We start from the raw sequence: 26,557 nt of genomic DNA, 5'->3' as shown, positions 1-26,557 counted from the left end.
TCCGCGCTGCACTGCGGGGCCGCCGCCACTCGCATGCTGCCTCCCGCCGCGCTTCCACGCGCGGGGCGCCGGCCCGGGCCGAGCCGAGCCCAGCCGAGCCGTGCCGAACCGAACCGGGCCGAACCGTGCCCAGCCCCGCAGCGCCGGGCCGTCGGGGGGCCGCCCCGCACCAGCCGCGGGATGTAGGCGGCGGAGAGGGGTAAGGGCGGCGGGCTGCGGGGGCACCGGGTGGTTGCGGAGGGGTATCGGGGTGGGCACCGGGGGGGCTGTCCGGGGTTGGTGCCCGGGCTGCCGACGGATGCTCGCGGTGTTCCCGGCGGCCCCTTTGCCTCTCCTGCCGTTCGCTTCCCGCAGCCGCTCCCTGCGCGGTATCCCGCGGGGGTCGGTGTGAGCGCGGCTGCGGGGTCGGGGAACGCGTTGGGGCTGCGCTGGGGCTGGAGCAGAGCTGGGGGCGGCCGGGTGGGTCGGGGTATTCACAGGCACCGCAGTGGGATGCTCGGTGCCCACCCGAGAGCCGTTCGGTGCCGCTGCGTGGGGGCTGAGATGGGGAGGGCAGGGATGGAGCATCCAGCATCACCCGCCCCCCGGGCACGAGAGGCTGTGCCATCGCTGCAGCCATCCCTTGGATGTGGTCCCGGTGCTCACCTGGTTCCGAGGGCTCAGACTGGGTTTGGGCAGGCCCAGCCCCCCCCAGCTCGGGGGTCTCCCTCCTCAGCAGTCGTGGAGCCGGCAGCACGAGGGCTTTGGGGCTGTGACAGCCGTGTCCCACCAGGTGGGTGCAGGCTGCAGGGCTGTGGCTCTCAGTGTGTTTCCAGGCTTTGTGGTCCAACCTGGCCCCACAGTGGGGGCTTATAGGGGATGGGATCTGGGTCCCTCTCTTCTCTCACAGCCGTCCTTCCCCTGCATGATCAGATTTTGTCCCTTTACCTCGTGCCCAACCTGCAGAGCAAGTTGGCGCTGGGATCGCTCAGCTTTCCCATCCTGTGACACTCAGCCCCGCTTGTCACCTCCCTCATGGGGCTGAGCACAAAACACCAAACGTGCAGGAGGGGCCAGAGCCATGCATGGGCAGCAGCAGCCCCCACCAGAGCCTGAGCCAAGAGCTGAAGGCCTCCCTCACTGTAAATGGGGCAGGATTCGGCCGGCAGCGCAGATTCCCCTTTAGGAAATGGATGTCATTTCCTGTCTATCTCAGTCCCTCGCCTCCCAGCTCTGAGCATCCTGCACACACGGCCATCGAGGACACGCGGCCGCGGGCACTGCTGCTGGGAGCCGGGCACGAGGCAAGCCATCCCTTATCCCAAGTGTTTTGTCAAGTGCTGGCAGAGCTGGAGGGAGAAAATCGCCATCAAAGTGCAGAGCTTCCCAGCTGTGGGGCGGCGTTATTCCTGCCTGCGATGCCCCACTGGTGGCAGATTTTGGAGGGGAGGGTGGAGGATGCTGCGGTGCACAGGGGCTCCTCCTCTGCCTCCCCATTCATTGGCAGCTCGGGGCAGAGCCCGTTTGTGGCTGTGGGTTGTGCCCACCCGTGTGGACAGGATCCGGCCCCATGGGTTCGGTGCCCATGTGCTGCCGTGGGGCTCCAGCTCCAGGTTTTGCAGGCGCTCGTTTCTCTTTGATCTGCTGAGCTGAAACCCTGGATCCCACCGAGGCAGAAATTGGGATCTGGAGCCAAAGGTGACTCTTGGCCCTTGTTTCCATCATGGGCGAAGCTAAAATCTGGAGGAGGGCGATGCGAAGGGCCTGGATTCAGCTTGGGAGCAGAATGCGTGGCATGTGCTCCTTCTGACCATAAAATTGGATTTCCTGAAATAGTACATAGAGGCCCAAACCCCAACAGGGACCGAATGACAGGTCAACAGGGGTGTGGAAGCCCCACCACGATCCTGGCTGCCTGCTCCGAGCCGTTGGCAGCGAGTAATAATAGTAAAATACGGTGCCATCGCCTGGGAGAGCGCAGGGCTGGGAGCTAAGAATAGCAGCAGACGTGCTGCAGGCGGGGGGGCCGGGATGCACAGGTGGATGGGTCCCAGCAATGGGTGGATGGAGGCGGATGGAGCATCCCTTCCACAGCCTGCGGTGTGGGGAAAATGATGGGATGGGGAAACATGGAGCGGCCTTTGGGGCTGTAGAGCAGCACTGTGCCCATTGGAGCATCTTTGGGGTTCTGCAGACCCAGTGCTGACGACGGGGGCACGGTGCAGTGGGGCTGGGCTGTTTGCTGCCAGCTGTGGCAGCCGCACGTGGCAGCAGGGCTGGTGCCCATCAGATTAAAGAGAATTAATTTGTGATTTCCACGTTTCTGCAGGACCGGGGGTGCTCTGGTGTCCCCCCGCCCTGCAAGCAGATGTGCTCCGGCATCTCCCCGTGCATAAAGCCTTCCCTAAATCCCAGTTAGATTTTGCACGTTTCCCCCCACCCCCCTCCAGCTCACTCCTCCCCAAATGCTGGAGTTGGAACGAGCCATGACATGGTTTCTAATCAGCTTCTGAATTCATATTTCTCTTGGCTCTCTTTGGAGGAGGCTTTTCAAAGCCTTTGTCTGATGCTACCCGAGCTCTGCAGTTCTCGATGCCTGAGCAGCTCAGTGCTGCTCATGGGAGCATCCAGGAGACCCTACGCAAACCAAGTGCTGTTTGCAGCAGGGAAGGACGAACCAACAGCACCCAGCGATGCTGCCAAGAGTGGGAGCCGAGGCAGTGCCTTCCCACCACCACCTGCAGCCCCAGGAGCAGCACTGGGCTCCTGGCACTGCTGCTGGCACCGCTCGCCGTGCTGCACTGCTCCTGTGCCCAGCGCCTTGTGCCCGTCCTGGCCTGGCTCTGCTGCGCCCGGTGCACTGCTGCTCTTGGCTCCTTTTCTGGCACCCAACGCCTGTCAGCAGCGAGTTGTGGCTCTGAGCAGAGCCAGGGGATGCAAACACATCCCAGCACTGCCAAACCCCAATTAATAACCGGTGAATCATGGGGCCGCTGGAAGAGCAGATGTTTGCGGCGCGGCTGCCAGCACTCGGCGCTCACCGAGGGGCGGCTCGGCCTCAACCCCGCTGCTCGGTGAGCCGGAGCCACTGGGGCTGGAAGCAGCTGAAGTTTGCGGTGGGCAGAGCAGAGCAGGAGAACAGCCGGCCCGTGGGAGTGCGGGGGTGCCGCGTTGGGAAGCTGGAGGTGCTGAATCCTGGTGGTGGTACCCATCCCCGGTGCTGCGCTGGGGCTGGGACCCTCCGCTGGGGGATGCTGAGCCGGTCCTTGGTGGGGAGCGGCGTCTGCGACGTGGCCGCGGTCAGGGTGGGATGGAGGAACGGCAGGCGGTGTCGGTGTGTCACAGCACGCTCTGCTCAGAGCTCCCTGGGGGTGGTGGGAGGGGTGGGCGTGCGGGGGGAGCTGCCGGGGGCGAGGGCTGCGGGTGGGAAGTGTGGGAGTGCCGGGGGGTGCGGGGTAAAGCCGGGGGCTGCGGTAAGGCTGGGGCGTGCACGGTGCGTGGGGTACTGCTGCATCGCGTGGGGGTGCTGGGGGGTGCACAGCAGCACTGTGGGGGCAGTGGGGTGCACAGCACTGCGTGCCCATCCACCTGCGCAGCGACGCGGCGGTGCGCGCCTGGCCGTGCATCCATCCATCTGTCCGTCCGTCCGTGCATACGGGGCCGCGTGTCCGTCTGTCGCTGCACAGCGATGCTCAGCTCCGGGGGCGTGCGGGGGAGGGCAGCCCTTGGCGAGCACGTGGCCGTGTGCGGGAGGGGGAGGTGTGTCCCCAGCGCGGAGACGCCGACTGCGCTCGGAGGTGCCGCTGTTGGCCGGGAGCGCGGCCACCGCGTTGCTCCGGGTGGCCGTGACCCTGGGGGAGACTCCGGCCTCACCGCGGCATGGGCGGCCCAAAGGGGTTCTGCGGGAGGAAAACGAACCGGGCCGCCGAGGTGCTCCCGTCTGCCTTTTCCCACCGAGAGAGGATGGGCAAGTCTGTGGTTTAGCAGCTGGGATCGGTGAGTGGGGTGCGGGGAGGGAGGAAGGGGTGCTGGATCTGGGTGCTGAGCGGGAGCCCGCGCCCCTGCAGCGCTGCTCCTAACGCTTTCCTGGTCGAATCCCCTTTGCTGGCAGCCGGCTCACCTCGGTGTGCAGCGCGTGGCTCCCGGCCAGCCCTTGCCCAGACAAGCCGGGTTCTCCTCCCTCCCTTCCCCTGCAGCCCTGCGCTGTGCTGGGGCTGTGTGCGTTGGGGCCGGGCTCTGAGCTCACACGTTGTGCTCCCCCCTGCAGACGCGGTGCTCTCCATGAGGATTTTTGTTCAGGTGAGCCCTCCCTGTGCCACACTGTGCTGGGTGTCCTCGTGCTGTGTTGTTGGTGATGCAGGGCAGGAGGGAGGGGGCTGTGCATGTGAGAGGCTGTGCTGCACGTTTGGAGGTGCCGTGGGAGCGGGCGGCACAACGTGTGTTGGGAAGGGGTGTGTTTGCCCACCCATTGCGTCCTGGAGGGGTTTTCCTGCTCCAGCAGCAGATTCCTGTGTCTGGGTGACAGGGCTGCGCTCTGCCATGTGCTCTGGTTGGAACCTCGTGTCTGCCCGCCCGCCAGACTGCCGTGAGCAGCACAGTTGGTGCTGACAGCTGCGCCTCGAGCTCTGCCTGTCTGCACTTCACTCCTCTCGATGGCAGCAAGGTCCCTCTGTGCAACTTTCCCCTGCCACCATGCCTGTACCTCCAGTGTGTGCTCCGCGAAGGGAAACCGAGGCAGGAGGGAGGGATGCAGGAGGGAGGGATGCAGGAGGGGAGAGGAGCAGAGCTCTCTCTCGATCCCCGCCATCCTCAGGCTCAGTCCCAGCCCTCACCCCGGGTTGTTTTTTTCTTGCTAAGCGTGCACCCTGTGATGCTGTGTGAGAGCATCCTGGGACATGGCCTGTGGCAGCGCCCGCACCGGTCCTACCTGAGTGCTCAGGGCCCTGGGGCCGCCTGGCTCCATCTGCAGCCATCCGGAGCCTCCGTGGCCTGGGGTGCAAGAGGGGCTGGTGGGGGCTGAGGGCTGCGATGGGGCTGCAGGGTGGTGTGGTGGCCGTGGTGGCGGCTGTGATGGCGATATCTCAGTGGCTTGGCGGTGGCCGTAGCGGTGGCTTTGTGGTGGCCTGAAGCTGTCTGCTGTGCTGTGCACTGTGTGGCTGAGCTGTGCGGTCATCCGGTCCAATGCTGCGTGGCCAAGAGGGACAAACCACGGTGGGTCTGTGTGCCCCTCCTGGGGGTGTGCTGAGGTTCAGGAGCCCCCCATCTCTGTGAGGATGTCAGGTCCCTGCCTGCCGCTGCCCTTTGATGTGCAGCAGCTCCAGCCGGGCTGGCAGGATGGGCAGCCAGCGCCGTTGTGCCGACACCCACACCCTGTGCACCCACTGCTAATTACCCACTGGGCAGGTTGGACGGGGCTGGGGCGCGGGTTGGGCTGGAAAGCGTGGCAGGGCCACCTGGGGACACGAGACACACAAAGCTCCATCTGTTTTGGAGGCCTGGAGAGGTGCTTTGGTCCCCAGGTGGGTGTCCTGTCCAACATGGTGTGCGTGGGGCCTGGGGATGCTGTGCCACCTCCGAGCCAGGTCCCCGCTCACCGTGACAGTGTCAGCACTCCGGGCACAAAATGTCACACCATGCAAATGAGGCTGCGGGAGCAGCTGATTGAAGGGCCCTGCCCCGCCTCGGAGTTGCAATCAAATATGCAAATGGCTCCCAGGGAGGCTAGCAAGGGCTAATAATAGCGGGGGATGAGGCAGTGCAGCGTTCCTTGGGTGGGTCCTTCTGTCCCCAACCAGACAGGGATGTCACCCCCAGCGAGCACTGGAGCGTGCGGGCAGCTTCAGGTGCTGCCCCTGTGCCCGCTGTCCCCAGGCAGCCTGAGGGGCTCAAGGCATCCCTGCCACAGCCTCCCACCCCTGCTGGCACTTTGGGAGCTGGCAACCACCTGACCTTTGTGAAGAGTAGTGGAAGTAAGGCTGGAGACAACAGTAACTAATTATTCAAAACCTGAACCTGGAATAATTAGCCCAGTTAACAGTCTCAGGTGACGTCGTATCCCATCTGATAACAGCCTGAAGAAGAAGGAAATTAATTAATCCATCAGGCTGACATCTGTGGGTCGCGGTGCCCTCCAGCTGGCAGCGGGGACATTTCAGGCACCCATCCCAATGGGGAGGAGGGGGTCCCACTGCACCCTGGGGGCTCTGTGCAGAGGGGCATGGGGCTGGGGGGAAGATGGATGGGGGCAGTTGGGTGCAGGGAGGGGGTGCCCCAGCCTGAGACTGCAGTGATGGGCAACAGCTGGGGGCTCAGCATCCCCCAGGAAAGCCACCGGTGCAGGTTCGTTAGCGAGGCGGCAGCTGTAGGCCTTTAAGGTTGCTGTGGAAACGGTGGTGCTCGTTATGGAGCAGAGCCTGCTGCATGCCAGGCAACCCCCCCCAGTGCTGCAGGAGGGGGACCCCCGCCTGGACACACAGGGCGCTGTGCTCAAGGGTCTCCCTTTGGGGAGGGTGTGCAGCTCCTGCAGGCCAGGACCCCTCCCCTCATCCTCTGGCATGGATTCCAACAAGCTCCCACCTTGTGCTTGGTGTGAGCAGAGGTACCAGGAATGCATGCACCTCACTGCACATGTGTGCACCTGCATGCACACAGTCACACCTGCGTGCACATATGTGCTTGCAAAGCACGGGGTGCCTGCATGCTCACCTTCTGGGCACTGCAACTGTGCCCTACACCCCTGCGTGTGCCCCCACACACGTGTCCATGCCCATATGTCACCCCAAGCCCTGGCAGACGTGGCCATGCCCTGTTCCTGCACACCCCTTCCTTTGGGTAAACTGGGGCACGTGGGGAACAGCAGCAGCCACCCCCTCCCCACCGCCCCATCCTCGCACCTCCACCAGCACGTGGCGCACGGCCTCAGTGCCTCTCTGAGCTTTTGGAGTTTTAATGAGGTAAATGGTATAAAAGCACCGTTTGCCCTAAATGCCCATCGCTGCGTGAAGCCGCTGCACGCGGTCCAGGCGCTGCCTGGGAGCTGCTGTGGGTGGTGTGGGGTGGGCAGTGCTGGGGCTGTGGGTCTGGGCATGGCACCTGGGGGCAGGAGGAGGAGGAGGGCGTTACAGAGCATTTGAGATCATTTTCCTCCTCCCCTCCAAGTTTACAGCTTACCTCAGCGGCTTATCAGCCTCTAATCTCATTAAATCAGGCAAATTGTAGCATCTGATATTTTATGGAGATTAAGGTGTGCGCCCAGACTCTATAATTATCAGCAAAGATGTATTTACAATACCTTGTTGCTAGTAAACAAAAAATAACTTCAGATCAAAGCACTTTTAGAGGGAAATAAATCTGCCCACAGAGTCCCAGTGTGATATGTGGGGAGAGGTGTGCAGGAGTGGTGCTGCCCTGCATGGGGCCGTGGGGACACACAGGGTGATGGGGACATGCAGGGCCGTGGGGACACGCAATGGGAATGTCCCCAGTCCCATGTGGCTGCCATGGGTCCCATATGCCAAGATGTCTGCGCTCACAGGGATGGGGACGTGGCCATCCCCTGTGCCATCTGTGCCATGTGTCACCCATGGGTGCCCTCTGCTCAGGGCACAGGAGTTACACCCCAGGCTTCACCCCAGCCCTGCTGCCGTGGGGTTGGGATTTATTCATGCCAACACTGGAGCCAACACTGCCATCACCTCTATTTGTCACCACGCTGCGGATTACCGAGGAGGTGACACTGTTTTATTGTTGCCCAGTGTGGATTTATCCACACGGTGGGACCTGGGCTCACCACCCGTGTAAATCACAGCAGCAGCTCTGCATGTGGTGGCTGAGGGCCGTTCAGTCCCTGCTGCCCTGTGGTGTTGTTCCAGGGTTCCCATCCCCAGGGTCCCTGGGGCATTGGGCACGTTCCTTCTCTCTATCTCATCTGCTGCCCACTGAAACGCTAATAAAATGGTGATAATGCTGCAGATGTCCTCTGGAAAGGGCTTTGAGACAGATGAAAAGCCCTACTTAAGAGGGAGGCCATTATTATTAATAACTTGGAGCAAGGCTGTAAATTCAGCTGATGCAGCTATTATGGGAAACGGACCCGCTCCCGTGCTGGCCCCACAGACCAAAGGTGCCCAGTGTGCGATGGGGATGGATGAGTGAGGACCATGTCCCTGTGCCCAGCAGCAGGACCTCTGGCACTGCCTGGCTGCAATGTGTGCATGGGAACAGGCCAGCTTTTATGGGAAGGAGGGACCTGGGGCTGTGTGCGGTGCATGGGGCGTCTCCTTTACACAGAGGGATGTGGCTGGGGTTGGGCGCCGGGCTGAGACCTGGCTGCAGCTCAGGACAGGGGTTGCACAGCCTGTGGGGACCCCATTGGTGGCTGCCTGTCAGGGATCATTGGGGAGCTGTTACACATTCACAAAAGAGACTTGAAATATTACCCCATGCGACTCCAGCAGCCATCAGCCAGCTCAGCAAAAGGAACAGATTCCACTTGGGATCATTTTACATCCCTCATTTCCATCCTGTGCTGCAGCACAACCTGCAGGATCCCATCCAGGGCCCCTGTAGGTGCCAACCCTATGGGCCAGGGGCCAGAGCAGGGGGTGCAGTGGGGTGCACGGGGCTGTGGGCTCATAGTGCTGCCTGCGCCCAGCTTGGAGCTTCTGCGGGGGAACGAGCTTTGATATAAATATCTTTTTGCTCAGCACACGACCTACTTTCCAGACAATGCCATTAGCCTCTCGACTCCCCCATTCATCTTCCACCGTCCTTCCCTCTCTCGTGTCCCTGCGCCGCTCTGCGCACCCACTGAGTGGGGAGGAAGGATGTGCGCACCGGGTGGCACCATGGGGACCCCGTGCTGGGGCCACCAACTGTCCCCTGGGCCGCAGAGGCTGTGTGCCTGGCCCCTGACCTTGATCCTGCTTTGCAGAGGGGTCCTGGTTCTCTTTAGAGCTTTTCCATCCCACCCCAGAGGGTGCTCAGCTCTGATTGTCCCTTGCTCCTGTCCCCAGCTCCAGTCACTGTGCCCTGGATGGCAAACAGCCTCCTCCAGGGACAGCTTCATCAAGGATGAAAGGAAGCATGGCAAAGCAGGAGGCAGCCAAGTGTCATCCCTGAGCTGGCTCACAGGCTGGGGGTCAGGAGGTACCCAGGAGCACCCCGAGCACCAGGGCTGTGCGTGGATGTCATCAGTGTGATCCCTGGGGAATGGCCTCGTGGCTGTCCAGGCTGTGCCCTGCGGCACCCGCTCACCTCCGTGTGCTGCTTGGGCTCAGTCCCCCACAGCTAAAATTAAATATGCAATTTGTATTGCTGGTAAATCCTGTAAATCTCTTTTATCTCTAAGCTCTTGTCGCAGGACTCTCAGGGGTGTAATCTCCGCAGCCCCTCGTGCCGCCCTTTGCAGCTCACTATCTCACTGCTCTCCCCTTCCCTCAGCCATGGTGGGACGCTCAGGGGCTGCAGCACAGCAGGATGCAGGGTGAGCTGAGCACCCCACGCACAGCTCAGCCTGACCCCGTGCCACCCCCACACTGCTCGCAATGGGGATGCTGGTCCCAATGGACCGACCCCATTCTCTTGGCACGGGGCTGTGCTGTGCCTGGTGCTCATGTTCCCCCCAACCCATGTGCTCTGCCCCCACTCTTAAGAGCATTGTGCAGAATTATGTATTTAAATATTTAGGTTTTCATCAGCTTTGCAAATTAAGCCCATCGATTAAAGCGGCAGTTCAGGCCCTTACTGGTGAGCGGTGCTGCGCTCTGCTCAGGGCAATCTGTGTCCATCCAGCCCTCACCCCATCATGGGGCTGCAGCTGAAGATGGGGTACAGTGGCACACGATGTCCTTTGGTGGGGACAGTTGTTGCACATTCGCAGGGGCTGCTTGCTGGAAATGGCATCGTGAGCTGCAGAACAGGGCCGGTGCTGCAAAGTTAATGGTTTTTTTTGGGTGGCATTTGAGGTCGGGGCAGAGGATGGCGTGTGATGGGGGAAGCAGACCAGAGAGCAGCCCCTTGGCACGGCTGCGTGCCCTGAGCTCGTGAAAGCTGCTTTGAAGTGATCCCCAGCTTAAGTCATTACACTGCGTGGTTGGGGAGATAAGTGGCTTTGAAGCAGGCGCAGCACTTCCCTACGCTGGAAATGGGGTGAGCTGCAGCGCAGGTAGAACAGAACTGCTGGAGTTCAACTGGTTCTGCTGCACACTTGTGAGGTTCCCCACATCCATGTCCCTGCAAAGAGCCCCCAGTGCAGGAGGACCACGGGACACAGCCTTCAGAGGGCACCGGGCTGGGTCAGCACGCCGCTGGGGGCACATCCATTGCGTCCCCCCCTTGGCTGTGCATGAATATTGGGCACGTTGGCTGTCCATCCTGCTGGGCCAAGGGAGCAAAGCTCTCTGTGGGCATTAGCAGCGACAGGCACGTGTTGGTGCGTGTGGGAGCCCCGTGCCTTTGGTTTGTTGGTGGCACCGCAGGGCAGTGGCAGCGCCCTGGGAGGGCGCATCCTTCTGCTGTATGGTGAAAGGAGGGCTGAGCTGCAGGATCACCACCACGCACCGCTTCGCTGCACAGGTGCATTTCCTCCCTGGCAGCCCCTGTCCTAATTACTCACTCATCCTTAATTATTCACTCCTCCCAACACCCTGAGGCCTCCGTGCTGGTACCGTTGGTTGATCCATTGAGTGGAGCTGTGTGGCCTTGAGACGTCCCCACTGGGGAGCAGGGTTGTCCCCTGGCCCTCTCTGTCCACTCCTGTATGCGCGGTGGCTCCCGGTGTCCCCATGGGGCGTTTGTCACAGCTGTCTTCTTCCTGCCAGCCCCATCTGCTCTCATTTTTTAGCTGCATGTGAAGCAGCTCGCTCACAAACCGGGGGTCTGCGAGGCTCCCTCCTCCTCCTCCACACTGGGATTCTCCAGCCCCAGCACAAACCTGCCAGCTGCCCCAGGGCTCCAGCAATGGCACGCAGCACCGGTGGGGACCTGGCAGCCCTCTGCCCCCGGCTCCAGCAGCAGCAGCCAGCAGTGGCGGTGGGGATCCCGGTGCTGGCGGCCGTGCGGGATCCCCGGCAGCTGGGGCACGGCACGGCAGTATTTCCTCGCTCTACTCAAGGAGTAATTGCTCAGATGGGGACTTGGGGCAACTCCCATCCCTCTCCCGGCATGGTAATGAGTCAAGAAGCCTCAAAGACAAATGGCTCATTAAGAAGCAGTGCTGCATTGCAGGATTTTTCATCCCACCAACCGCTGCATCAGCAGAGGCAGTACCTCGCGCTCACTCTCCCCAGCGCTGGGAGAAGGAGCTGTCAGGCAACCGGCGCCGGTGCCAAAACTAATCATGTGCTTAATCAACGGCTCCCATCAAACAACCCGTCCTCGGCATCGGGATTGGGTCGGATGGGAAGCACGGTGCTCAGCGCCACTCCTGGGGATCACCCGGTCGGGGTCACCCCGGGGAGGCTGAGCAGCGCTCAGGGCTGGAGCAGCTCCTGCGCTGCTTCGTGGCACCACGTGGATGTGGGCAGCTCCAGCAGTGCTGCCCTGGGGCTGGGCTGAGCGCTGGCTCTGCACGTCCAGCCCCGATGGCTGGCGCTGGCGCCGCTCACATTTGTGGTTCTTCAGCTGATCTTTGTCCTACGTGACTTTTAAAAAAAACACCCTCATTCCTTATTTACAGCCACGTGGTTCCCACCCCTCGCCACCCCTTCCCAGGCAGTTTCTGCTCTCTGCTTGTTGTTTCATTACCGGTAATTTGGTTTCTTGATTGCATTACGTTGGCTGTGATTTTTACATCCTGCTCGCTCTCTATCCCAGGTTGGCTTCTCTTGGGGCTCCTCTGGATGTCCATCCGAGCACTGCTGGGAGCACAGAGCCCTGCACAGAACAAAGCCCCTCTCAGGCAGCCCCAAACCCTGCTCTCCCAGCTGTGCTCGGTGCCGTCCCTCTGCTCCCAGCTCCCAGCCAACCTTTCTCCATCTGCACGTTGCTGCACGACGGATATTGCGCTGCCATCAGGAGCCAGCGCTGCTCCTGCCCTGCTCAGCCAGGCAGGGCCAGTGTGGGCTCTGGGGATGGGAGGTGGTCTGCAGCTCCATGAAGCCAAGCAGGGTCGCTCTCCTCCTTCCTTTCAAAGTAATTACTTCCAGGAACGACAAACTTCTGACTAATTACACTCTCTCTCTCCGGCCTGACGCAACTAATGAAATATCTGTGAGCTGCTTTCAGCTAATTCCACTTATAAGAAAATAATTACTTGATGCAGAATTACGCACTAAATTAGGTGATTCCTTTCCCAGCACTCCCCCTCCCCTTTTTCTTTTTTTTTTTTTTCAGGCTGAGTAAATTTTACTAATACGGCCTAATAAAATAACGGACTAATTAGTAATAAAATAAAATATTTGCTTTCTGCAATCCTTCTCGCTTACAACCGGTTGGGGAAAAAGTAAATAGATGAAAGGCATGGTGGAAGCGACCTGGCGCTATTCCGTATTTATTTTCATCCAACGACTGTAGATCAAATTTGCTCAGCTCTGAAGTGGGAAGAGCGTTATTTTTTTTCAGGCTCCAGCTCGCACGCGGTGCCGGGAGCTCAAGCTGCGTGTTTGTTCTCTCTTACTTTCATCACAAGCCATAAAAATCCCCAGCAGGAACCGCGCTGGCAAACTTGTCGCTAATTTGCAAAGCAGAATGGACCGGGCTCACTGCGCATCTCCGCCGGGCGAGCGGCTGCACAAAACCACTCTGCTCTCGCTGGTGGCAGGAGCAGCCTTTGTGGAGCATATGGACGGCTCCATTGCAAATCAAAGTCAGTGCTGAGGCAGCTGCTGGGCAGCTCCGGCGCCCGCTGGCAGGGAATTGCATAAGAGGATGTGGCTGGGGATGGGTGCAGGGCTGTGCTGGCCGAGGTGGAGGGAAGGATGCGGTGCTAAAAAGCCACAGGGATTTGGGTCAGGCTCTGTTTGGGGACGACCACCTCTTCCTTTCTGTGCTTCATCTCCCTGCAGAACTTTCGCCCTGGGACGCGCTGCTGGAGGGGACGTCGGGCTGTAAGGACATGAGGACGTGAGGACAGCATCCCTCTGAGCGCCGGGCGGTGAGTGCTGGGATGCTGGCTTTTGGGGTTGGACCTGAAAATGTGGGAAAAAAACTCATTCTGTGGTACTAGGGGTCGTGGATCGGTGGGTATGTGTTCAGTGGGTGTAGTGGGTATGGATTCTGTGGGCATAGTGGGCATGGGTCAGCGGTTGGACTTGATCTTAGAGGTCTTTTCCAACCTCAGTGATTCTATGATGCCAACATTGTGTCAGACCTGAGCGTTGCAGTGGTGTTTGCGATCCTGTCCCCTTCCCACTGGGGCTGCAGGGGTCTGGGCTCTGTGGGGACTGCACCACATCCCGGCAGCCCTCGGCATCATCGTGGCATTGCCGAGGCTGAGATCTCACCATGCTGTGCTGGGAAGCAGAACTTGTCTCTGCTAAAGGCCCCGGTGGGAAATCAAGCAGGGAGGTGGAATTTGGGTGAGCCCCACAGTGCCTGGGGTGATGGGTCCCAGTCTGCCGCCGCTGACCCTGGAGTGGGGAGAAATTGCCGCAAAAGCAAAAGTCAGAAGGAGGTTGGTGGCGGGGGAATTGCTGATGGGAGTTTCTCCAGGCTTTGGATGCAATAAAGGCAAGAAGTGAGTTATTTGTAATGGTAATTACGCTCTTCCAGTTTATCCTAGCACATAATTGTGTGGGCGGTAGGTTCCCAATGGTGGTAATTACCCTGGTGTTAAATGGCACAAAATTCAGACGGGTGCTGGGTTTTTTTCCCTCTTCTGAATCTGCGATGGGACGCGGGGATGGGAGCATTCCCTTGGGTCCCTGCATGGGCAGCACAGCAGTGACCCAGACACATGGTCCATGCTGAGACCCACGGGAGTGCTCCATCTCCATCCCCATCCCCATCCCTGTCCCCATCCCACTGCTGGTGGCTGCAGAAAAGCTGTAGCACTGCTTCGGCAGCATGCTGCTTTGTTTAATTCCTCCCATTCCTGAGCACAAAAGCCCACCTGGCTCCTAATAACAGGCTGCTCAGCTGTTTTGACTCCTTCTTCCCAATGCCATGGCAATATTTGCTTCAGCTGAGCACTTCCCTCAATGAACATGAGATGATAACTCAGACCAAGGCAGAGGCGGGGCTGGGAGGGATCCTACAGCCACTACCCATCTGTCTGTCTGTCTGTCTGTCTGTCCGTCCATCTGTCCATCCACCCCTCCGTCCTGCTGCTGACTGCCCACCTGTTCCCACACCCCCCCCAGCTGCTTGCCCGTTCCTCATTCCAGCTCTCCCAGGAGAGCAGAGGCATTTCTTCTTCCAGCAGGCTGCTGCTTCCTTCGTTTAAGATGCAGCAATTAGGGAGCCTCGTTAGAGCTGGAGTGAGACTGTGAGGGCGGGAGGGAGATGAGCAGGGCCATATGATGCAGCCTTGATGTTAGGAAGAAAGACAAGGGGAGAAGCTCGGGGGTGGCTGGGGGATGCTGCCTGTCGCCACCAGTGCCTGCAGCCACCGGACCGTGCTGTACTCAGAGGTGTTGAGTCCCCATGCCCTCCTGGTGTTCCGTGGGCACAGTTTGTATGTCTCAGTGCACCCCAGGGGTTCCTCATTTTCTCTCTCCTGCTCCCCATCCAATTGCTCAATGTGGCCCCCCAGGGCTGCTCGTCCCTGCTGTCCCATGTCCCCAAGTGTTGTCCCCAGGCATGTCACCATGGCTGCTCCACCTCTCCTGAGCCTGATCGCAGAGCTGGGGTGCCCACGGCACCCTCCCTAAGTATGATAACAAGGCTGTTAATTGACGCCTGTTAATTAGCTGAGCTACTCTGGAGAGTAAGTAATTTCCTCGTTTATAGACATACCCAAGGCAGAGCCTTTGAGGGGCTGTAAGGAAGACAAACTCCTGTGGGGCACACATCTCTGGGGGTCTCTGTGGCCCTGCATGGCATCTGGGGACACAGTGAGGACAGAGCCAGCCCTGGGGCTGCCATCAGAGGGGGCTGATGTGATGCCCTGCGTTTTGCTTCAGAAATGATTAAATGAGAGCTATGTGTGTGTGTGGTGGCAACGCGTGGGGATGGCTTTCCTTGCTCCTTGTCTTTGCTGCCAGTGGGCACGTGGTGGTGGAGGATGGCATTGGAGGAATGTGAGGTGTCAATACACAGTGGAATGGTGGGAGGATGGGCGGGTTGGAGATGTCAGCATGGAGCAGCCCCCCCCCCTGCCCCCCGCTTCAGCTCATTAGTGGCTCTGTGAATCGCAACGGCTGGAAAATGCAGCCAGAACTGTTTTCCTAATGGAAAAGCACGTCATAATATTTGGTGCCAGGGAAGAAAACAAGTTTCTTATGATGTCGAAATGTCCTCCCGCATTAAGGATCTGCTTTGAATGCTTTGAGGCAGGCTGCTGCTTTTCCTTAGAAATCCCTGTGGTTTGGCATCCCCTCGGGCAGCCTAGTGCCCTGGGTGGGGTTGGGGGGCCCAGCAAGGCTGGATCCTGCCGTGGGTGCTTCCTGACCCCGTGCAGCCAGAACACTTTACCTGCTTAGCAATGGGGGTTTGGGCAGCTGGATGGGAACATGACAGTTTGCCCTTGCCTGTCCCTGCAGGTGAGCCCGCAGGGAAAGCCCTGCAGGATGCCGAGGCTACGGGGCAGGTGCTGACACCATGAAGGGCTATCATGGGGAGCGTAGCCAGACACAGCACTCCTCCGGCCACCGCTGCCGCTGCATCCCAGAGGACTGCGAGCATCCCGCCGACTACATCCCCCACGGCCCCGACGGCCACCCGCCTTACCTGCTCAGCCCCAGCGAGCCGTGTTCCCTGGAGCATCCCTTCTGCCCTGTGCGGAGCCCCGGCACGGCCGGCGAGTGCGGTCCCCTGAGCGATCCGCCCTCCGGCAGCGCCAGCAGCACCTTCCCGAGGATGCACCACGCGCAGCAGCATCAGCCCTACGACTCCTGCGACGAATGCATGGCGACCGCCCACCCCTCCAGCAAGATCAACCGCCTGCCCCCAACGCTGCTGGACCAGTTCGAGAAGCAGCTGCCGCTGCACCACGACGGCTTCCACACTCTGCAGTACCCGCGGGCCGGCGGCGCCGAGCCGCGCAGCGAGAGCCCCAGCCGCATCCGCCACCTCGTCCACTCCGTGCAGAAGCTCTTTGCCAAGTCGCACTCCCTGGAGGCGCCCGCCAAGCGGGATTACAACGACACCAAGATGGACGGCCGCGGGGACGGCTACCACCACCACCATCACCATCACCACCACCACCACCACCAGTCCCGCCACGGCAAGCGTAGCAAGAGCAAGGATCGCAAGGTGGATTCCCGGCACCGGTCCAAGATGATGGGCTGGTGGAGCTCCGACGACAACCTGGACAGCGACAGCAGCTACATGGTGTCTGGCCGGCACGCCATCGACCAGGGCACCCAGTACTGCGTGGACGCTCCCGAAAGTGCCTTCAGAGACTTGACCTTGAAGAATCTAAAGAGCGGCGGGGAAGGGAAATGCTTGGCGTGTGCTGGGATGTCCATGTCTCTGGATGGACAGACGGTCAAGAGGAGCGCCTGGCACACCATGACCGTCAGCCAAGCCCGCGAAGCCTACCCCAGCGCCAGCGGCACGGAGAAAACCTTGATGCTTCAGGAGACAAAGGCCAAAGACAGAGCCTACCAGTACCTGCAGGTGAGGAGGACAGGCAGGGCAGGTGCTGCTGTCCCACAGGACTGTGGTTGGTGATGCCATAGAGATGCCGTGGGGTGAGCTGGGACCGTGTCTCTGCATCCTGATGGTTTGGGGTGGTGTGGGGCCATGCCAGCTCCACGGGTTGCTGCTGTCCTCAATCCTTGCAGGGTTCCTTGCAGGTGGCACTAAGTTCCTCTGCCGTCTTCTGGTCCATGGGTTGGGGTCAAGGCAGCTCTAGCTGCGCAGGCTCCTCGCAGCCCTCTGCCCTCTCCCTCTTTTGGGCTTTTATCTTTCCTGCGCCTGGCCCAGTGCCACCGCCAGTCCCATCACGTCACCAGGCTCCCTTCTAGGTCACCTCCCTTCTAATTAAAAGCTAATTAACTCTTCGCTCCCTTTCCCGGGGGAAGGAGACAGGGAGAAACAACACTGGGGTGGCTGGCAGCAGGGGGTATCAGGACAGAGTGCCGGCATCCTGCATGGCCTGGGGACAACATTGTGCCACAGCAGCTTGGTAAGGGCCTGTGGCAGCAGCACAGCCACACTGACATGGGTGGGATTTGGCCTGGCCGTGACTGCCAGGGGGGCCACAAGGTGGGAAGAGGCAAGCAGGGGACGCAGCTGGGACTGCCAGCAGGGATCTACCCTCCTGGTTTTGCGGCAGGGAGGGTGGAAGAGTGGTGCTGGGCTCGGGCTGTTGTGTGCCACTGTGCATACCCACACACCCCCCCAACCCCAGGTGCCGCAGGACGAGTGGAGTGGGTACCCGGCGGTGGGCAAGGACGGGGAGATCCCCTGCCGGAGGATGCGCAGTGGCAGCTACATCAAGGCCATGGGCGACGAGGACAGCGCCGATTCAGATGCCAGCGCCAAAGTGTCGCCCCGGGCGGCCACACGGAGAGACAGCTACCGCCGCTCCTCCAGCGCCGACCAGGCCAGGAGCAAGTAAGGGTGCTGCTGGGCTGCGGGAGGGAGCCAGGCTGCAGCTACGTACAGAGAAAGGGCACAATGGCAGGGAGATTCCCAAATACCAGCAGTGTCCTTGTCCCCACTGCACGTAGCATGGAATTTACGCTCTCCTGATGGCTCTGTACCAGTGGCACCCAGGATGGATTTTTGGGTTGGTGATGACCCTGTGCTGGGCACCTGCTGTCTCTGCAATGTGCCGGGTGCCAGGAGCTCTGGCTGCAGCTGCACTCTGCCTGCATGGGTGCAGAACCCCAGTGGGGACCTTGCATGCGCCTTGCTGCCACTGCTTGTGCACGGAGCCCTGCACGGCAGCACCCTGCCAGGGGCTGCTCCACCTCGGGGCCGGCACAGGGAGCCTCCTCTGAGCATCTCCATGCCAAACCCGAGCGGAGGGCAAAGCGCCAGGCAGGCACATGGAGCACGACTATTTTGGAGAGCTGTGTTCAGCCCCACCTGCGGCAGCTCTGGGGAGCCCCCAGCCCTGCCAGGAGAGTAGGGGCAGTGGGAAGGGCTCTGTGCAAGAGCTGCAGTGGACAAGTGGGGCTTGTGGGACCATTGCTGCGGCTGCATTTCCAAATGCTCGGCTTGACTGTGTTGCTTTTGGTGCCATCCCTTCTATTCCCACTGTCTCTCATTAGGTTTGCAAGTAGGCACTATTCTGATTCATATATCTGTAACTGTCCCAGCTGCGGTGTGCCACCTCGAATGCTCCCTCGGGGGCAGGGCTACGGGCGCTCCTTCACCACTGGCCAGGTAGGGTCCCCGTCCCAGCCGGCACCTGGCACTGTGCTGGGACCACGGATCTGTCCCCACACCGGGGCAGAGAGTGGATGCTGTGGATGCCACCCCATCACCCACTGCTCTCTGCAGATCAATGATGAGCTCAACCACCAATTTGAGGCTGTGTGTGAGTCTGTTTTTGGTGAGGTGGAGTCGCAAGCCGTGGAGGCTCTGGACCTGCCTGGCTGCTTCCGCATGCGGAGCCACAGCTACCTGCGGGCCATCCAGGCGGGCTGCTCCCAGGACGACGACTGCCTCTCGCTCTTCTCCATGTCAGCCCCCGCCGGGCCGCCCATCACCAGCAGCATCCTGAAGCCTGGCACCTGTGAGTCCTGGGGGTGGTGAGGGATTGGTAGCAGGAGGGTCCCCATGCAGCCCCACCTCGCTCATGGCTCGGCCGCACCATGGGATGCCCCCCACCGTGCCCCCAGCATCCTTCTGCTGTCTTTCTTTCCCTGTTCTTTGCTTCCCTTTGCTGCCCCTTGCTGCATGAATGGGTCTGGGCCACTTTCCAGTCCCTTTCTGGGGCTAAATTGGCCAGATGACTGCTCAGTGTCCTGCAGGGCTGCCCCAAATTGGTGTCTGGGCTCCTTGTTGCGGAGGGGGTGGGTGCTGCTCCCCAGGGTGCCGCTCGCGGTAGGAAATGAGCAAATTTTCTCTGTTTTCACGCACCTTTTCATCCTGCGCCTCTCCCACAACAGCCTTCAGTTACAGAAAAGCTCCACCTCCCATCCCTCCAGGAACCAAAGCCAAGCCCCTCATCTCCGTCACCGCGCAGAGCAGCACCGAGTCTGCTCACGAGAGCTACCTGCCCAGCGAGGTCACCCGTGGCCCCGCCTGGTCCAAAGATGCCGCGGCCCGCTGCAATTCAGCAGAGAGCCTGGAGAGCTCCAAGGTGACGGCCGTGTCCCTTGAACTGCCACCGGTGCAGCCCCGCACAGCCCCCAAGCCCTCCACGCTCATCATCAAGGCCATCCCCGGGCGGGAGGAGCTGCGCAGCTTGGCTCGGCAGAGGAAGTGGCGGCCGTCCATTGGTGTCCAGGTGGGCTTCATTCCTCCAGATGGGCTGAGATCTGGAGATCAGTCTGTCCGAGCCATGCTGAGTGTCTACCACTTGTCCCTTTGCTTCCAGTGTGCCTCTCTGATGGCCCTAATGCCAACAGCATGCTCACCACAGTGGCCCTAAAGCCACCTCAGTGTCCTCTGTGTGGCCTTAATGCCACCCCCTGTGCCACCATAGCGGCCCTAATGCCACCCCTGTGCCCACCCACTCTCCTAACAGTGCAGCGTTCTCTGGGCACTGGATGCCTATGGTATGGGGCCACCCTCCAGCATGCTCTCCCTCTGCCCCTGGCAGGTTGAGGCTGTCTCTGATTCGGACACGGAGAGCCGGAGCCAGAGGGAGTTCCACTCCATCGGGGTGCAGGTGGAGGAAGACAAAAGGTATGCCTTGCCAAGCTCCTTGGCCAGTGGCTTTCCCCAGTTGGATCCCTCCTGGGCTTTCTGAACTGACCCAGTTCCTGCCTGCATCACTTTCTCTCATCTGATGCTCCCAGAGCTCAGCACCATCCCTATCCTGAGCCTTCTGCCCCCATAAGGAGCAGAATCTGGCCTTGGTGCTCATACTTCATTGCTTGTAATGGACAGCCTGGGGAAGGGGATACCCTGCTCCCACACTGTGTTGGGGTCTCGTTTACTGGGGTTCAGCTCGAAACCTGCACAGATGTGGGTGAAAATTCTGGGCTTTTCTGCAACAAAACATGAATTTTTGCATGGGTGGGCGTGCTGTGTGCTGGGACCTGCATGGTGCATGAGCAGATGAGCACTGGGAGTGTGCCCACCCACCCTGGTGCACACTGCTCTGCATCCTCCAGCATCGTCCAGCACTGGTAGCCATGGAAACGGGCTAAGAGCACGGGAAATGAGGGACAGGAAAGATGCAGCTGCTCAGGGCTGTCCCTGCAGCCCCAAATACTGGCTGTCCCCAACCCCAGGACGGTGCCCACAGGGGGACAGGAATGGTAGGGATGTCCTCGCTGGCCCCGTGGCTCCCAGCATCCTCACCACAACGACCCCACACGCTCTCTCTGTCCCAGGCGCGCCCGCTTCAAGCGTTCCAACAGCGTGACGGCGGGTGTGCAGGCAGACCTGGAGCTGGAGGGCTTTGCCGGGCTGGCTGTGGCCACTGAGGACAAAGCTCTGCAGTTTGGCCGCCCCTTCCAGCGGCACTCCTCGGAGCCCGAGTCCGGCCGGCAGTACGCAGTGTACAAAACAGTGCACACGCAGGGCCAGTGGGCGTACCGGGAGGACTACCAGATGCAGTACGATGCAGTGGAGGTGCCACGCCGTGATGCGTGGATGGAGCGGGGCTCCCGCAGCCTGCCTGACTCTGGCCGTGCCTCCCCCTGCCACCGCGATGGGGAATGGTTCATCAAACTGCTGCAGGCTGAGGTGGAGAAGATGGAGGGCTGGTGCCAGCAGATGGAGCGGGAGGCCGAGGACTACGACCTGCCGGAGGAGAGTGAGTGGGGCCGGGTACCCAGGGCTGCACCGCGCTGCTCTCACTTGGAGCATCTCGGTGGTGCCACCTGGCTCAGGGAGGGTCGAGAGGTTGGGATCAGTGTAGACGTCTCTGGGGATCCCAAATGGTGGAGCGGGGCCCTCGCTGAGTGGTGGGGAGGGGATGCCCGTGTCCCCGTAGGAGATATGACTGTCTGCTTTCTGCCCGGCACCGCCAGTCCTAGAGAAGATCCGGAGTGCCGTGGGCAGTGCTCAGCTCCTCATGTCCCAGAAGGTGCAGCAGTTTTACCGACTCTGCCAGCAGAACATGGTGAGTGCCTGAACACCATCCTGGGGTGTGCTGAGCCTGCGGCTGCTGGGGTGATGCCAGCACAGCGGGTGTCCTGCACGTGAAATGTGACCCACGTGGTCTCCCTCAATGTCCCCACAGGATCCCAACGCATTCCCAGTGCCCACCTTCCAAGACCTGGCCGGCTTCTGGGACCTGCTGCAGCTCTCCATTGAGGATGTCAGCATGAAGTTTGCAGAGCTCCAGCAGCTCAAGGCCAACGGGTGGAAGATCATTGAGCCCAAGGTAAGGGCAGGGCTCGCTAGGGTTGCGCAGGGCTGGTGCTGTGCACGTCCCTCCTTTCATTTCATCCCCAAGCACATCTGTGGCCAAACCACTGCTGTAGAGTTACCGCCAGCAGAGCCAGCGGGTGCTTTTAGCAAACACTTGAAAAACAAAGAACAGGAAAAAATGAGGCCATTCCTCTGCTGTGATATTGCAGCTGGATTCTGGGCAGTGCCGTGTGCCAAGGGCCAGGCACGATTCTGCACACGTGCAGCTGCAAGGAGGGATGCACAGCACAGCCTCATCTCATCGCTCTGACATTGGCAGGGGGGGAAAGGAGGCTCAGGGCCGGTCCCACGCTCACCCTGAGGCTCTCCCACTGTCTGTGCAGGAGGAGAAGAAGGTGCCTCCCCCGATACCAAAGAAGCCGCCGCGCTCCAAGGTGCACCCGGTGAAGGAGCGCTCCCTGGACTCGGTGGACCGGCAGCGGCAGGAGGCACGCAAGCGGCTCCTGGCAGCCAAACGCGCCGCCTCCTTCCGCCAGAACTCGGCCACTGAGAGCGCAGACAGCATTGAGATCTACATCCCCGAGGCGCAGACCCGGCTGTGACCGCGGCCTCGGCTTTTCTACCCGGACTGGACGGCGCGTCCATCGCTCACTGTGATCAGGGGCCGTGGAGACACCCTGGGGGCAGCGCTTGGCCCGCTCACAGCTTCTCTCTTTTCTATCGTAGACGTTTCATGGATCCGACGGTGAATGAGCACCAACCCGGTTCTGCCCCATCCCGTTGCCCCCTGCTCGCATGCCCCTGCCCGTCTCTCCCAGGGTCCAGGGCTCTTCCTTCCCCCTGCCCTCTTTGGGGCCGTGTCTCAGCTCTTCTATCCTTGATCCCTCCTTGGTTCCTATCCCATCCAAAGGAGAGGTGACCCCAGCCCCCGGCCCTGCCGGGTGGGAGGGGATGGGGCCGCAGGCAGGCCCCCCCACTTCTCTGTAACTCAGTGCAATCCCACGGCTGCGGGGATGAACCCCCGAGCCCCCAGCCCCATGCCCAGCTGGAGCCCTGCTCCACTCCCTGCCTCCTGCCCCGGTGCTGTGGGGAACCCAGGAGTCCTCAACCTATATTCATATATAAATATTACCTAAGGAATAAAACAGAAACTACACATGACCAGAGCTGTGTTCTGGAGGGCGGGATGGACCAGAGCAGCAGGTCCCCTGGTCCCAGTGAGCTGAACCTGCATCTCTCACACTGAGCAGCAGCACTGTGTTCTCCAAGCCCTTCCTGCCACTTTTCCCAGACAGTTGCATGGGAACACCATGGGGACAGGGCAGTTGGTTCCCTTGCATCTTGCAGCCTGGGCACAGGTGTGTGAGCAAGGCAGCAGTGCTGGGGAGACCTTCCTATGCTTATGCAGGACCTTAGTGCAGGGACAGAGCAGGTATGGTGCTGCTGGCCGGGGCTGGCCTCGGTGTCCCCTGCACATGGGGACCGGGCTGTAGGTGTGGGGCAGGAGCTTCCCCCTGAGTGTGGGGCTGCTGGAAATCCCTCACAGGGTTATGCCTTGTCCCTGAGCTGCCATTGCCCTGCAAGGATGGGACACCACGGATGGGGTTGTTGAGCCCTTGTTGCCCCATGGGGACAGGGGGCAGCCTGGGATGCAGCATTTATGCTACAGGAATTCCTTGAAGCCACGAATTCCTTGACGGCAGCTTCCATAGGGGATCTGGAGATGAGGCTGCATCCATCCCATCCCCATTCTAAGCACAGCCCATACAGGGCAGGTGCACAGCACATCTGTGCTGCTTGCCCTCGGCAAGGGGCTGCCATGGGGAGCAGCCCCAGCTGCCTGCTCCCACCACCCCCACGCCCAGGGAATCTGCCTGCACTGTGACCCCTCCAAGGGCTCCCATCCCCAAGTCCCCTTCTTCCCATGGGTGGGTGGCAGAGGGAGTGGACATCGGTGCCTCGAGTTCCTATAGGTGCCAGGCACCTCCCCAAACCCACAGCCAGCTCTTCAGGATTTGGGAGCGGGGGGCTTCAGCTTGTGTCCCCTCACAGTGGAGGCTTGGGAGGGTCTCAAGAGCAGGGCAATGATTCTGGGGGGGGGCTTTGTGCCCTGGTGAGAAGCGGCGCTAAAGGTCCAGATGTCACTTCTTTGGGGGGCAGTAGGAATCAGGCATTGTGAAGGATGATGGAGAAAGGGCGTAGGGATGGAGCTCCCAGCCCTTCACCCCACAGCCCAATCCTGCCACCACCACACCGTAGCTTTAGAGCTGTGCCTGCACAGGGACACCCTGAACTCCCCCGAGACCTCCGGCCCTTCCAGCACTGTACAGTGACCGTGACACGTGGCTCCGTTTTTATTGTAACAAACCTCCAGAATTAATAAAAAGACCACTTTGGTTACTCCGGGGCAGCAGCCACCTCCCCATGGGGACATGGCTGGCGCCCGGCTCGCCTTTCCCTGCTCTGTGTGGTGCCCTTCGTGTGCGTGGGGCGGGCACGGGGGGGGTTAAGGGATGGGCATGGGGGGGGGGGGGGGTTCATGATCCGTGGGGGCGAGAAATCACAGACTTACAGAACTTACAGTAGGGATTGGAAGGGACCTCTAAAGGAGGCTGACTGCTCTGCCTGGGGCAGGGGCGGGCAGCAGAGGGGCACCCCAGCGCGGGCTGCCCGCGTCTCTGTGCGCAGCTCTTCCCTCCAGGTCTCCCGGCACGGTTTCACCCCACGTGCCGCCCACCCCCGTCTCTCCCTCTGCGCGGAGCTCCCCCCGCTGCCATCCCACGTCTCACCCCACGTCTCACCGCACGCCTCTCCCCCCACGGCTCTCCCTTCGGCTCTCCTGCCGCATCTTTCTTCCCACCCGCGTCTCCCCGCTTCTCTCTCCGTTTCTCCCCCTTTCCCCTCGTTTCCCACCCCGCTCCCCGCTCTGCCCGCTAGGTGGCAGCACACACCGCCATGCGCCGCTCTGGCCCCGGTACCGGAAGTAGCGGTGGCGGCGGCGGCGGCCGGGCCCGGGTGAGTGCGGCCCGCACGGAGCTCCGTGTCCCGCAGCCGCTGCGGGGCACCGGTGAGCGCCCGCTCCGGGGTGCGGGGTGTGGGGAGGCCGCCGGGCTCCGGGCACCGCGGTGTAGGCCCAAGCGGGGCTCGTTGGGCTCGGCCGCTCGTCTCGGTGCCGCCATGTGGTCCGTGCTGTGGAGCGCCGTGCGAACCCACGCGCCTTACGTCACCTTCCCCGTGGCCTTCGTGGTGGGTGCCGTTGGATACCACCTGGAGTGGTTCATCCGCGGCCCCAGCCCGCCGCCGGCCGAGGAGGAGGAGAAAAGCATCTCTGAACGGAGGGAGGATCGAAAACTACAGGAGATTGCGGGCAAGGACCTGACCGAGGTGGTGAGCCTCAAGGAGAAGTTGGAGTTTGCCCCTCGGGCGGTGCTGAACAGGAACCGGCCCGAGAAGAGTTGATGGAGCTGTCGGTTCTGCCGGCGCGGCTGAAGCTGAGGACTCCCAGCTGGCCCTGGGCTGTGCACAGCAGCACTGTGCTGGGGCTCCTCTGCACCTGCACACCTCTGCCCACCACCCCGTCCTGCACCTGGCTGTGCTCGGGCTGTTCTCTGCCTCTATGTCACCTTCCCTGGGCTCTGCAGACCTGTCAGGGTTTGCCCACCCTGTGAATGTCTCCAGGACTACAGCCAGACTCTGTCCTCCACAGCTGATGGGGAACGGGGCAATGGTTTGGAGATGGAATGTGTGAAACTCACCAGCTCTCAACCCATTCTGGCCTTGGCAGCACGAAACCTTCATGGCTTTATCCGCCACACGTGTCGCTTTAGGTTTGATTTCTTTGTGGGCATGGAAACAGAAGAGATCTGCTCTCTACTGTACGTTTGGACCTGAGTGATATGGGGTAGGGTGGGCTGACTGCAGGGCGAGGAGGACCTGCCCTCCTACTTCCATCTCCTCTTGCTCTTTGTGAACCCAGACTGGTTTGCTAGAGACCTCAGCACCTCACCAACATGTTATCACCATGAGAGCCTGAGTACAGTGGGGATCTGGAAGCTCTCTGCACCATCCTGGGGCTTTGCAGCAGAGAAATGGACCAGGAGGCAGACATCCCGGCCCTGCATCCATTGTGGAGCTCAGAGGTGTAGAGAATGAGAACTCTTGCTTTGTACAGGCACAGCCAGATTAAACTTCTGTGAGTCCTGGGCCTCAGTGTCTTCTTCTGCATTGTCAACAGTCCGAAAACCTGATTCAGAGCATGTTTCTGCTCCTGGTGTTTTCAAGAAACCCCACTTGGCATGGCTGGGGAGGTGTGATGGTCAGAAGGGTGGAGGAAGCACTGAAATGCCAGGCTGTGTTGCTGTGTGCCTCCCTCCCAGCCCCCCCCGTGCCACGTCACCGCTTCCCCTCAGCGTCCTTATCTAAACCAGAAGGGTGGTGACAGCGCTGGGTGGGGGCCCGAGGGACAGGAGCAGGAATGTTTTGTGCCAGGGGGCGAGCGCTGGGGTACCTGAAACCAGGCCAGGGCCAGTGGTGTCCCCTCGTGCCACAGGAGTGTTACCAGCACAGTGGGACGAAACTCTGAGCAGCATCAGCCCCACTCTGTGCTGTTACTCTGCCTGCAGCATGGGGTTATCGCTCCCTCCCGGCTTGTTTTTCCCTGGTCACGCAGCTAGCCTTCTCACCCTGCCCCAGCCTGGCCTTCCCCTCTCGGGGCCGATAAATCTGTTGTGTCTCATGCAAAGCCCTGATGTCAGCAGCCAGTTCAGCTTTTTGCATTGCTCTGTCCCGCTTCCTTCTGCCCCGCTGACAGCTTTACTGCCCGGGCCATGTTTACCTCCCGACCTGCTCTCCTCGGGCTGGCTTGCTGCCTGCTGGCTGAGCTCTCCACCAGGAACTTGCCATCTGAGGCTGTTTGTGAGAGAAATGAGGCAGGCAGGGCCAAGAGGAGCTGCGTGTGCTGTGTGGTGGCTGTGCTCAGCACTGCTTGGACCTGAAGGTGCAGGAAGACACTTGTGGCAATGCCCCAAGCCCA

General features: G+C 60.8%; 2 protein-coding genes across 2 annotated transcripts; both read left to right on the top strand.

The window, feature by feature from the left end:
* Window positions 1–144: 144 nt before the first annotated feature.
* On the top strand, window positions 145–23,905 carry DLGAP3 (DLG associated protein 3). The gene is made up of 12 exons (XM_042885076.1): window positions 145–199; window positions 12,984–13,072; window positions 15,621–16,698; window positions 17,435–17,640; window positions 18,303–18,417; window positions 18,535–18,769; window positions 19,146–19,486; window positions 19,802–19,887; window positions 20,541–20,965; window positions 21,183–21,274; window positions 21,395–21,538; window positions 21,909–23,905. The coding sequence occupies exons 3-12, from the start codon at window positions 15,679–15,681 to the stop codon at window positions 22,125–22,127; spliced, it is 2,883 nt and encodes a 960-aa protein (XP_042741010.1). The 5' UTR covers window positions 145–199; window positions 12,984–13,072; window positions 15,621–15,678; the 3' UTR covers window positions 22,128–23,905.
* A 703-nt stretch (window positions 23,906–24,608) lies between these two features.
* On the top strand, window positions 24,609–25,729 carry SMIM12 (small integral membrane protein 12). The gene has a single exon (XM_042885146.1). It carries the CDS (start codon window positions 24,703–24,705, stop codon window positions 24,982–24,984), a length of 282 nt encoding a protein of 93 aa, XP_042741080.1. The 5' UTR covers window positions 24,609–24,702; the 3' UTR covers window positions 24,985–25,729.
* Window positions 25,730–26,557: the final 828 nt, after the last annotated feature.

This window comes from Lagopus leucura, unplaced genomic scaffold, assembly GCF_019238085.1.
Source record: "Lagopus leucura isolate 7727_CA_CO unplaced genomic scaffold, USGS_WTPT01 Super-Scaffold_100048, whole genome shotgun sequence".
Lineage (NCBI taxonomy): Eukaryota > Metazoa > Chordata > Aves > Galliformes > Phasianidae > Lagopus > Lagopus leucura.
The sequence above is the reverse complement of the archived record's forward strand: the minus strand, read 5'-3'. Positions and strand labels throughout refer to the sequence as shown.